The 14,283-nt window shown below is 31.0% G+C and overlaps 1 protein-coding gene across 1 annotated transcript in view; it reads left to right on the top strand.

Annotated features, from left to right (window-relative positions):
• The window catches only part of LOC134682898 (uncharacterized), a 105,404-nt gene that overhangs the window by 17,848 nt on the left and 73,273 nt on the right, over positions 1-14,283 (top strand). Inside the window, exons 3-4 of the mRNA XM_063541805.1 lie at positions 2,915-2,989; positions 4,219-4,353. Coding sequence (XP_063397875.1) covers positions 2,915-2,989; positions 4,219-4,353 — 210 coding nt within the window. The remainder of the gene's footprint in view (positions 1-2,914; positions 2,990-4,218; positions 4,354-14,283) is intronic.

Genomic DNA, 14,283 nt, shown 5'->3' with positions numbered 1-14,283 from the left:
TTATTGAATATCTACAACTACAGTTATGCTGCAATTGTCTTTACCAAAATCCAATTCATTTTCCCTCAAATGTGACATTACCAAATTTGTTCTACAGTGAGCAGTATGAAGGGTGATACAAGTGAAGCAGGAAACAATGTATGTTTGCACTTCCAGAGTGTCGACTATCACCCTCAGTTTTGTAACATTTTTATGTGAATACAATGTACTGATAAATGGACTTAGATTTTGGAAGATAGCATGAAATGCGCACAGCCTGTACACTGACCACAGCAGTTGCAGGTGAGACACAGGATTCCACAGACCTTTCAAAAATTCGTTATGAGTTAAAGGATCTACATTTTTGTCAGTCAAGATTCTTTGACCCTGACCTTTACCTCATTTCACAAAACCGTGATCGAAGTTAAGTTTGCATGATCAAATCCATATCTCAAATACTAAAGCTTTATAAGCAGTAGGGCAGTTATACTGTTATATTTGGTTAATGGAATGATTGTAAGAACTGCATGTCTGTCTGGCTGGGTTTATCTTTAACTGACTTTGACCTTATTTTCAAGGTTCATTGGTCAACATTATTTTTTGTGTGTTTTGGTCTATTTTTCATAAATGTACTTATAAGCAAAATTTAAACTGTTTTTGGTGTATGCAATGATATTAAAGTGCATATCTGTGGCATTTACCATCTTCCCTTGTTATTAAGTTCTTGTGGTTAGGTCTGATTTGCAGCATCTTCGCTAGCCAAGTATTTACAATCCAATCTGCTCCTCTTCACTCTTAGCAGAGGAAGACAGTATAGGTGTATACAGGGTGGTGCCAACTAGCGACAGACTTCATCACAATTGATCAATTACAGCATAATTCTGTACTATTCAGTCCACAAATGACTTCATCCTGTCCTGTTTTACATTTTTTTACAATGCAAAAGTTGCATATCTACATTGACTTTTCCACATTTGTTACAGGAACATACACAAGAACTTCAATTTGTTGATTAGTTTTATATATTGTCTTATGTTTTTGGGGTAAACACGCCTTGCACAATCTACACATAGTAATTGTTTATTTACATTTTCTAAATTTCACATGGCAATCTTAAAGATGGTTTGGTTTTGATGTAGCTAGTTACAACCACATCTAATGGATAACAAAATCTGACCAAATCTGCCAATGGTAAAGAGGAGCAGGTCAGATCTTATTCCTTGGCTAGCAAAGATGGTTGTTCAGATACTTCAGACAATAGGTCAACTACACAGAATGATTTTAAGGTGTGCTTTGTCATCGCAGGGTTTATCTCGTCAAGTCTATGAAAAAGGCTATGAAAAGCACCGGACATTTAATACATAGTTTATTGTGTGTGTGCAAATATATATACCAATGGGTTTGATAAAATCAAAGATTTAACCAGTTTATACCCTAAATCAAAAAGTAGTTGTTGTGAAGTTGTGAACATATTTCCAATGAAACTAGTCACACCAAATTAAAATATACTATTTCTGTTATGTATTTAAATCGGTACAGGGTGACTTTATTTACTCATATATTTACACTGAAGTCAGCTGTTTCCTCTGTTTTCAGCACTGTCAATATTGTTTAAGTTTGTCATATTGTCACTTAAAATACAAATCTTTATGTTGATACTAGTAATATTTTATGGTTTGAATAAAACGTAATACTTAAATAGCTCTTCTTAAAATTGATATGGAATTACCCGTACATGTATTATATATATTAAACATTGAAAGTTGCATAACACCAGTTGAAGTTGGTTTGTAATAATTTTTCTATTCCTCTCAAAAAGTCTGCATTGATGTATATATATTATTAAGATAAATATGTTATTCTAAATAGGTTTGCAAATGTACTGTTGTTTGTAAAAGGGATGAAAGAGTTTATGTTTAGAAACACTTGAAAAGGATTATTTAGAAAAATGTAAGCCTAATTAATATTCCAAGTTTGTATTAGGTTTGTTCAACAACTAGCTGATGAATTATATAATATTTCTTTTTGTAAAGGACATATGAATTTTCTATCATTGAACACAAATAAGTAATTTGAATAAATGGAAAATGATTGTGCGGTCTAAATAGCCTTTTATATAAGACGAAGAAGTATGAAAACAACTTTAATTCAGATAGGATTCTTAGTATGTTGTTTGAATGTGACTTAAGACTGAATTGAAGATATGCTTATATTAGTTTTTATGTGATTCGTTAAGAAAGAGCTTTATATGTAGACTTAAAAAAGGGACCCAAATTAGAAAAAAAGATAAAGAAACATTTTAATAAAATCATTTGCACAAAATGCTTGCATGGGCAGATTGTAATTTTGCTTAGCAATGAACCATAGGGGAGCATGATAATATTGATAAGATTATAAGGAGTGATTGGGTACTATTTAAATACTAATATTCTACCATTTGTCCTTTAAATGATATTTATCAAATTAAATTCAATAAAGTACTGACAACCCATTTATTTTGTATATTTGTAGTACAACTTAATTTGATTAAAACTTGAAAATGTCTGTCATTTAAATTTTAATGTCATTCTTATGGAAGTACACCGGTGTTTAACTGCGTTTTAGAAGTTTGCACTTCACTCATGTGTCTGTATAGTTAAAGGTGCAGATTTATATGCAATGGGATTAACCCTTTATTGTCATTCATGTGGGTTTACACATGTAAATTGTTCTTTTACAACTTGAACAGAATGTTGCAGCAATTGTGTTTAAGATCAGGAGTCATTTTTAACTTCTGCTTATAAAAAAATGACATTTGACAGTTTAATTAGGTCTAAAGCTAAATAACAGTTATAGCTTAAAAGTAGAACATTTATACAAGGCTGTATGGTCATATCTTTATTTTTCTAAATCTTTAAAATTTGAATCGAAAGTTATGAGTTGTGTCAAATTTCAGGGAGGAATCAAAGATTAGCTCCCCTGATAGATCCCCCAACAGTTCAGCAAGATGACGAAGCTGAACTAGACTCAGGTATCAAAAGAGTTTGACTGAAGTGTGTTTAGTCTGGCCAGTTCTTGTAGAAATTTGTTTGAATTGTATATTCTGTTGAATTGATATTATAACAATCAATGCTGAATTATTACTTGTAAGCATGCTCATTTTGTCATCTTGGGTATGACTACTGAATTGTTTTGATAGAATATGCTAGATACTGTTTGTAGATGCTAGAATGTAATGCATGTACAGTTATGTGAAAACTGCAAAATTTTATAAAATATTTGAGTAAATGTGCTGATTTACTAATTTTGGTGTTAAACATGAGAAATAAATATTAATTTATAAAAACGGGAAATTTTGGGCAAAATTCAAAAAAATACCCATTAATTTCAATTGAATTCTCTATTCCAGTGAAAACAAGAATTTACTAATTATTGAGAATATTGAAAAGAATTAACAATTAATTTGTATCAATACTTCCTACGACTTGTGTAAATTTGATGTCACTGTGCTGATTTGGAAAAAGTTTTATGCTGATATTTAGTTAAAAATAGCATGACGAAAACATAGAAAGAATTTGATATTTTTTGAAAACAACATTTTATCATTTTATTGAAAAACAATATTTGAAAGATTTTGCTGGCCTTTACAGAGGTCTGAATGCTCTGTTTTACTGGACTAGTTAAAAAAAAATACTAACTGCATGATCTTCATATTTATGTACCAGTTTTCACATAAAAGAAATGATACATATTGGTTTGCAGATGAATTTTATAAAGATGACATTAATTAAGTGGAGTAAAAAGAAACATTACCATTTGGTAAATTTGAACCCTCAGAGTAATACCTCACTACACGTTTGTGGCCTAAGGGAAGTAACTCTAGAAGTTTGTGTGTCTTCTGCTGTCTTTTAAACTTTTTCTACTCTAGCAAAAAGTTTGCCTTCTCCGTTTGGAAATTATCAGTATCTTGTCAAAATTATATTTTCAAAACCCTTCTGAATACATTTCTCAAGTATTATTAAGTTTTTCTGTACTTTTTATAACAAATATTCAATTGAAAAGGTTGGAAAATACTTAGTTGGATTATAAATGCTTCTCTTTTCATTTAGTACACTTATTTTATGATAATATATTGTATCTAATAAATAAATTTATTTTGCAGGTGTGTATGAAAGCATTTACAATTAATGGCACTGCAACATGATTCTCCACTCCTGAATTATAGTACATGTAGTTGTAATTACTATTAATGTTTTTCAGGTCGTAACCAAGGTTTCCGTCACAATTTTTCCTCCTATGCAGAATGGGAAAAGACATACGGGTATAACATAAGTAGTGACAGTGGTAGTGAAAGTGATAATGATGATTCTGACTCAGAGAGCAAGAAAAATGGAGGTAAAAATCTGAAAGTAAAATCTATCATGTCACTCAAAGTCTGAAAAAGTTGTCTTTCTGTCAGGCAATTCTTTATACTGTGGATTCATTTATTTTCGTGGGTATCAATTTTCGTGGTTTGAGGAAAATTTACATATTTGTGGATATTTAATTTCGTGGTTTTGGCAAAGTCTACACTCATTCCTTTAGAAAATTTGTTATTCGTTGAACATTTGAATTTCGTGGTTCTCCTGTACCCACGAAATCCACGAAAATTGGTATCCAACGAATATTAATGAATCCTCAGTAGACTATCTGAATTCATGTTGACAAATCCACTTTGGAGATGCTTTTGGTATGCTTTTATCCTAGATCTGACTAAGAGTTTATAAAGAATGAATTAGTTATTGAGACCGGGGCCTCTGTGGTATAGTGTGGTCTCAGTAGTTTAAACGGTTATGAGTTCTAATTCCTCACTTGGAAGTCATAATGATGCACTATACACTTCAATCTTTTAAAAATAACTAGAATTGTTAGTTTTCCTACTGTTGGTCTGTGGTTCTCCCCCTGCACTTAAGTTTCCTTCACCAATAAATTTAACTGCCAAGAAATAGCAAAATAGTGCTGATAGTTGTGTTACTATCACAAATTAATCAATTTAGTTATATTACAGGTATATTAGATTTATTGTGGAAGAAGAACTTTCCTTAACTGAATTTCATTCATACTATTAGATCTACAGCCATTTTAGTCTCTTGCAATCTTTCATTACCTATCTACTAAGTACCTGAAGAAGGTTTTCATAATATCAGTACAAATTGTATCTGTAGTCTCTGTCCTTACAAAACATTCAAATTTGGCAATTTCAATGATTTTTGTCGAGCCTTCGACTTTAGTCGAAAAAGCGAGACTAAGCGATCCTACATTCCGTCGTCGTCGTCGTCGTCGGCGTCCACAAATATTCACTCTGTGGTTAAAGTTTTTGAAATTTTAATAACTTTCTTAAACTATACTGGATTTCTACCAAACTTGGACAGAAGCTTGTTTATGATCATAAGATAGTATCCAGAAGTAAATTTGGTAAAAAATAAATTCCATTTTTTCCGTATTTTACTTTTAAATGGACTTAGTTTTTTCTGCGGGGAAACATTACATTCACTCTATGGGTTAAAGTTTTTAGAATTTTAATAACTTTCTTAAACTATCCTTGGTTTGTACCAAACTTGGACAGAAGCTTGTTTATGATCATGAGATAGTATCCAGAAGCAAATTAAAATAAGCTATCCTGGGTTTGTACCAAACTTGGACAGAAGCTTATTTATGATCATAAGATAGTATCCAGAAGTAAATTTTGTATTAAGATAACTCCATTTTTTCTGTATTTTACTTTTAAATTGACTTAGATTTTCTTCCAGTTAACATTACATACAGTATGCAGTTAAAGTTTTCAAAACATTTATAAGAATCATTAACTATCCTAGATTTTAACCAAACTTGGACAGAACCTTCTTACAATCATAGGATAGTATCAAGAGGAATATTTTTATTGATTTTTTGCCTCATTTTTGTTGAGCCTGCGATTTACAGCAAAAGTAGGCGAGACACTGGGTTCCGCGGAACCCTTACAATTTTTTTTTTATATATATATATGTATAAAACTTTAAAATAAAACACTTTGATTTTAAATTTTGTTTACTACCATTGTCTGGTCACTTTACATAATAAACTGTAACAATAAATTAAATTATTCACCTTTAATATTAAAATCACTCATGAAAATCAAATGACAATTATAAGTGATAAAGGAAAGGAAGGATGAGATTTTTACATTTATGCCAGGAAGGTCTGTATATTATGATATTTTATAAAGTGAAGAAACACAGTTAGGAATAAAACAGAATAATTTTATCTGCTAATTTTTTCAGACAATTTTTTCTTTACATTTATCATATTTATGAATTTTACAATTCTGTTAAAAACTGGTGATCTTTGCTTTCCAATTTAGGAGGATTTATTTAAATTTGTAATTGACACAAAAGTACCAAAAGGGTACCAAAGTCTCTTTGACTACCCTCAAGGGTCTGCCCAGGTTGGTAGAACATAGAATGATATTTTAAATGGTTTTCTCAGGAATAAAAATAATCCATTAGGATTTCTACTCTTACTTTTTATGTTCAGCTGTGCTGATCCATTGAAGAACTTTATAAAAAAAAAACAGCTTAATCAAACAATCCAATTAAAGATAATTATATATATCTTATATAATTTCCACATGTTAGAATGCTAATTTTAAAATCCCCCCAAATTAGAATGAATATATGAGGAATGCACAAACAACTTTGTTAAACAATGTTAAACTCAGTCAGCTAATATTTTTGAATTATTTCCCTTTGGTTAGAGCTAATTGATTATATTATAGTTTCTTTTTTAAACTCAAAAAGGGTTAGTTTCTACAGCATATTAAGGGACAGTTTTAAGGTGTTGTCCAGTGCAGCAGACTAAAATGTCACAAGCCTTTCAATGAGGTTATATGAATTTTTATGCCATTTTTGGAAATATTTAAATAAATTTAGATCTTCTGATCATCGCTCTTGGTCTAGGTTAAACTGTCATTTAATATGGAATAAAAAAGGAAAAATTTAAAAGACTTCTTCAGGCTAGAGAGAATGAGAAATTCACTTATAATAATGTGACAGCTTTTCTCAGAACTAGGACATATCTCATGTCTGCTTTAGTTTCAATATATCATATAATAGGAATTGCAACTGATTTTTTAACCTCCAGCAATAAAAATGGAGTTTAGTGTAGGTGGTATCATTTTCTGCCTGTTTTTCTTTCCATTCACATGTCATTGGTAAATAATTTGTCTGGATTACATTGGTACTTTTTAAAATAGTTTTCAATAACCTCAGTCGTCATTTGTTTTACCATATTTATCATTTGTGAAAGGTTGTTAGAATTCTTTTACAAATTACAGATGGTTGAACTTGCTCAGTATTATTGTGAATTTTCATATTGGTTTCATAATTTTGTAGCTAATTAATAAATTCCTCTTATGTTTATCAGAGCAAACCTGTTAAAAACATTGTAAATCCTTACTTGTCACATATGAGGCAGAATGTTTAATTCTTAGAATCGTAAATATCTGAAAGACAAGAATATTTAAGAAATTATGTATTGGCTTCAAATTTGTCATGTCTATGTAATGTTTATTGGCTTTTATGCTTCTGTTTCGGTTGAAAGTAGATCTTCTGAGTTTACTATTTGAAATTTATAACGCATGTTTTGAATTAAAATTTTATATATATGCTCTACTAAATATCTGCAGTTGTTAGTAATGATTTAAAGGGATTGAAAAGATTTACATATCAGTAGATATGGATATATGCACTTTGGACTGAATATTAATTTAATGAGACTTCAAGAGGTCTTGAATTTCTGTCTGTATTTTATCATACCTGTGATCTACATTGTTTTACAGATTTGTAACAGGTTTATTATTCAATCCTTTTAAAAAGTAACAACTACAAACAATAGAAAAGAATTAGAACATACCATTACCTTGTTAAATTAAAACAGATTTGTAAAGCCAATATATTACTATACTGACCATGTAATTTGTTTTTGACTACAGCCCTGTTAAATGAACATTATGGTATGCCCTAAAAAAGTTTATAAAACATTAGAATGTGGTTTCACCTATATGCCCTTGTTACCAGGCTTTACCAGTATCTATGATACCAAAATAAATGTACTTTAAATTTGGCCAAATCTAAAGATTGCCATATATATGCAAACATGATTTAAATTTTTGTTTTGTTTAGGTCTGAAGATTTATACCTTTCTAAGTAATTGGTCAATTCTGCTGCAATATTTTTACAGTAAATGAGGAAAAGGCTTACAATTAATGCTTTCCATGTTGGAGCAATTCTTTACCTTCAAATTTTGACACATTGCATTGTTACTAACTCAGATCCTGATATTTAGATTTTGATTTATGTACCATTTTCCAATTACATACTAGTATATAGATATATTAAAGAGATAGGGTATGAGTGACAATGGCAATGAGACAACTCTCTATATACATATTACCAGTACATTAACATGTCTTGTCCTGAATATTCACATACAATTAATTTGCCACTGGACATATTCAGCCATCCATCATCATAATTATCATCCAATGCAATAAGTTTTTCCACATCTTTTGTAGTCATGTTCCTTTGAAGTGACACATTTTTAACATGCTCATAGATATTCCAAACTAGGGTGTTATTGACTTTACCAAAGTTGTACATAGACAATAATAGTGCATTGACTTGACATATCAACGATATAAAGATGAGGCTTAGAAACAGGGAAATGCAAGGCTGTGCTGAGCTATTTCTCCGTTTCGGGCCGAATCCTTATATCGTTGATATGTCAAGTCAATGCACTATTATTGTCTTTATACTGCAATCTAAAAAAACATTTTTAACTGTTGTTTAATGCGTTAAGGTTATTTATTTGTTTAAATATTGGGGGAAATCTCTTTTAAAAAGGCCTCATATCATGCTCGTGGATATATACAACACAATGAAATGTACATTTACCTGTTGAATACCACACTCAATGGTGAACGAAATCTTTTGAGTATGGACTAAAATATCAACCATGAGCATAAAACAATGATTTATAGGTTGCAAACAAAAATTATTAACAAATGAAATATGTTTTTCCAATAATTGAAAAAGAAACAAGGTTGAGTAGTTCCATGCATCGTTATATACATTGGAAACAAGGACAGGTTGAAGAGGTCGTATGAATAATTAAATATTATTTCAGCAACTTCTATTTGAATATATCATGAGAAAAAGTGATATCGGGTCAGTGACTGTATATGACATGGAAATATACAGTCAACGCATTTTGACTGCTCAAATAGAAAGAGTGCAGTATAAAATCATATACATAGCCATAATAAAATTGAGAATGGAAATGGGGAATGTGTCAAAGAGACAACAACTCGACCAAATAAAAAACAACAGCAGAAGGTCACGAACAGGTCTTCAAAGTAGCGAGAAATTCCCGCACCCGGAGGCGTCCTTCAGCTGGGCCCTAAACAAATATGCTTACTTACCCTTTCATGTATCAATCTCTTTAGTTATTATATGGCCAAATCTAATATAGCTGATGATTGCTGAAACCTTTATGAAGTGTTTATTCGATGTTTAATTCTCTGTTTCTAATAAATAAAATTGAGAATGGAAATGGGGAATGTGTCAAAGAGACAACAACCTGACCATGCATGGAACAGAAAATAGCAGAATAAAATTGAGAATGGAAATGGGGAATGTGTCAAAGAGACAACAACCTGACCATGCATGGAACAGAAAATAGCAGAATAAAATTGAGAATGGAAATGGGGAATGTGTCAAAGAGACAACAACCTGACCATGCATGGAACAGAAAATAGCAGAATAAAATTGAGAATGGAAATGGGGAATGTGTCAAAGAGACAACAACCGACCAAATAAAAAACAACAGCAGAAGGTCACCAACAGGTCTTCAATGTAGCGAGAAATTCCCACACCCGGAGGCGTCCTTCAGCTGGCCCCTAAACAAATATATACTAGTTCAGTGATAATGAACACCATACTAATTTCCAAATTGTACACAAGAAACTAATATGAAAATAATACAAGACTAACAAAGGCCAGAGGCTCCTGACTTGGGACAGGCGCAAAATGCGGCGGGGTTAAACATGTTTGTGAGATCTCCCCCCTCCCCCTATACCTCTAACCAATGTAGAAAAATAAACGCATAACAATACGCACATTAAAATTCAGTTCAAGAGAAGTCCTGAAGGTCACCAACAGGTCTTCAATGCAAAGAGAAACTCCTGCACCCGCCCCTAAAAAAATATATATACTAGTTCAGTGATAAAGAACGCCATACTAAACTCCAAATTGTAAGTACAGTTAATATGAACTCACATCCAATCTGCTCTTGTGCTGCTTCCAAACTTAATTTTCATCAATGAGGATGATAATCATTGATTTTTGTATGATTACTGATATTTACAGATGAGGATATATTTGGAAGTTTTAGAAATATAAATGATCCTCAATCAGACAAAGAACTGGATGATGGTAGAGTAATGTTTTAGTATTGTCTGAGTATACAGGTAGAAAGTAGTTGGGTTATGAATGGTAGTTTCTTTGATAGGGGTTTTATGGTTTTAGAAAGTGTAGATAAGATAATATGGTAGACAAAGCATGTCTTTATTAAAATAGTTAGATATACAAATTAAAAAAGGGGGAGGATAGCAAGGCACAAAGATATATTATGGATTATTAATGCAATGGCGGTATGATAATGGGTATTCATTGAGATTTTTTTATTCTGATAGGGTTTATTTTCTGTAAATGAAAGGTATAAAATTTGTAGATTTAAAGGATTCTGTCTTCAGTTGCTCAGGACCTCTTGTGAGAATTAAACTGTAGACGTACCAATCTGTTGATACGATGTTTGGTACAATTTGTGCCTTAGTTCACATTAAATCCTTTATAAAAAGTAAAAAACAGTGAAATGGTGATAAGTACAACCAATAAATATCAAAGAAGGAAAATGCTAAAACATTAAAAAAACAAAACAATAAAGCTTTAAGCCGGAAAATTATACCCTATATTGAAATCACTTTGTAGACCAAAATAAACCAATAATGCACCATTAATAAGAAGAAAGAGAATTTACATTTCATACACTTTACTACTGAATTACATTACAAGCTTCAAAGAAAAGGACGACCAATAGGTCATTCCAGTGCTTGTCTGTGGAGAGTATTTGTCCTCGATTTGTTTACATAGAAGATATAAGTAATAAAAAGCAAACATCTAGGTATAAGTAATGTAGGTACTTCAAACATTCCAGTTGACAAGCATAATAGCAACACTGTTTTACGATGTATTACATTGACTAATCTATATAGTTTAAATAGATATGTTGATCCAGTGGGGTATTCCTGTGTTTATATAGAACGTTTACCTTAGTAAGGGATTGTTAAGCTCTCATCAAATTAGGATCTTAAGATTGAGATTGTCTCTTGTTTTGTTTTCTGATTATAATTGGATTCATATTGAAGTTTGTTGAAAGTAAACTTACATCTTTACAAATGTATTTTAAGGTGGAATGTATTGTCAAATTATTTTTTTCATGAATTCGAAGCTGAAGTACTCTCAGCCTTACATCAGGTTACTTGTAACAGTCCATTGTTTGTGTCATTTTTATGTTTGTGTCATTTTGGTCTTTAGTGGATAGTTGTCTCATTGGCAATCATACCACATCTTCTTTTTTACATTGACTTATCTCAAACGGTAACAAAACAATGTAATTTGACCTAGCTTGGAGACTGTTGCTTTCTTGAAAGATTTTAGAACTTTGTCTAATTTAGTATCTACAATTTTGGCATGGAACCGAAAATAATCAATGAACTTAAACACTCGTTCTCTCATACTCATAGTACAGTATACCCCATTGAGGTTCTATAAAAGTACACGGTAATTCAAAACAGTTTTGTGTTTCATTATGAAGATAATATCTGTGCTAATGAAATATTTAGACAAAATGATAGTTTGTTCATTGCAATTTTTATGGTGGAAAAAATAATCATTTTCTTTCATTGGAATAATTTTAAAGTCAATTATAGCTTCTAGCTTTGTAATGTTTCATATTCGTGAATAATTATAATTCAAAGGATCAATTGTCTAATAGTAAACCATTGTTTGATTCTAAAATTGATGATTTGTTGTTAAATTGCCTTTTACAAAAATAATGATCAAAATATCAAATAAATTTTTGTAGTCCTTTTGTCTTGGTTAATAAATATATAACAGTAAAAGTATTGACCAACTTGTCATTTCATAAAGATTATTTAAATACAATGTATCTGTTACTTAATAAGAAATTTAAAAGGCTTTAGGTTTGGGCATGTTGATCCGTTTTTAGTAGGTTCAGTCATTTGAAACTAGATCTACCCTTTTAAATACCAACTGTCGTCCATATGATCAATGCTTTCACTTAGATGAAGTTGATTTGTATTCAAATAGGATAATATCTCCATAATATGTATCATTCAGAAAGTTTAAAATGGAACTATTTATTTTGGTGATGTGAATTATATTATAGGAATCTATGGATCTGTTTTCATTGGAAAGTGTTCAGTTTAAATCAGTGTTCAAAAAAGAGAATCTAGTCAGTGAGAAAAAGTTAAATGCATTTCATTGGAGTTAGAATATCTTTTTCAATATATGTAAGAAAAGGAAATTAAAAAAACGTATTTTGATATCCTGTTATGTAATTTATTGGAAGTTATTATTGTGGTTTAATGGATTAGGTAAACTGAGTGTTTTATAACTAAAAGGCAATTGGAGTTATCAATAATTTCATTAATATTTTATAAGTCGTTGATTACAAAATAATAGACGATTAAGTCTGTTTTCTTCAGTTGTTTACAGAGTGCATTTATAATGCAAGCAAAATGCTTAAAGATTAAACTCTGGCGTAATATCATGCATTGATTAGTTACTGTACATGAATAGTACATTAAAGATTAAACACCAGACATTTTGGATATATAAATTGGATTAAAAATTCTGTGGGACAAATATGTTTCGATAGTGCAAAACATGCAAATATTTTGTTAAAATGTCTTGACTGTAATGTACAAAGAATTGAGAGATATACATTTTCTATTGATATTTATGAGAATTAAATCATGATGCAAAATAGAATAAGATTAAAGCTTCCATTGAAAGTCAAACGTAGAAAAGACGGAAAGTAAAATTCATGTGAGGAGTATACTGACATTTGATCGAATTAATGTTATAAGATATAAAAAGACGATGAATAACAGCATTGAAGAAATATTTAACATGACTGGGAGAGGCGATCAGCTCACCAGGTTGCCTGGGATAGATATGCAGCTGAGTGATGGGGAGAATTCCTCAGATGACGAAGACGATCGCCTCTTAATGTTTCCCTGGTCTTCTTTTGTAAATTCAGACATATTGTCTTTGGATTTTTTCAAAAATGCAGGTAATATTATAATGATAGAATTGAAAATTATTCATTCCATGCCACAAATATGGTCTGTAACACAATCTGATTAAAATTCAATATTGTGGTATGCTTTACTTTAATGTGGAGAGCTGAATGGCTTGTAATATTAGTTTACATTTATCTGACCAAAGATCTTATATAGATATAATAAGATGTTGTATGAGTGCCAATCAGACAACTCTCCATCCAAATCATAATTAGTATAGTCAACCATTTTAGAAGAAGGGCTTTCAACATAAAGCCTTGGCACACACTGAAGAGCAAGCTGTAAGGGCCCCAAAAAGGAATGCATAAACATGTTTAACCCCACCGCATTTTTGCGCCTGCTCTATGGTTGGGTTGTTGTCTCTTTGACACATTCCCCATTTCCATTCTCAAATTTTATTATGTATGTCAGGTTCTGGATCTTGGTGTAGTTTTATATCTAAGTTTTACATTACAATGAATAATAGTAATCGTCTATATTAAATACCACAGAGTACAACAAACCACCAACACCAGACTCCTTTAAACTGACATACAAAAAACAATAACAAATATAAACACTTGGTCCAGATAGCATGACTTGGTAAATGCACAAACTATGTTATCTGTATCCCACACTGATATTTGAAAATTATGTTTCACTACTGCATTTCTCTTATACAAAACAACATTGTTAAAAGCACTTGAATCATACTGACCTACATTTCATGATACAGTGAATTAATTTTTGTGTATTAGAATGATATCTCAAGATCTCATGATGTCATGATATATGTACAACTTCCTTGGTCAAAGGTCAAGGTAAAAAATTGTGTTTACAACCCCATGTCCTATTGTATAGATCATGTCTGCTCTATAACTTTA

Source organism: Mytilus trossulus, chromosome 9 (assembly GCF_036588685.1).
Source record: "Mytilus trossulus isolate FHL-02 chromosome 9, PNRI_Mtr1.1.1.hap1, whole genome shotgun sequence".
Classification (NCBI taxonomy): Eukaryota; Metazoa; Mollusca; class Bivalvia; order Mytilida; family Mytilidae; genus Mytilus; species Mytilus trossulus.
Note: the sequence above shows the minus strand (reverse complement) of the source record. Positions and strands in the feature narration are given on the sequence as shown.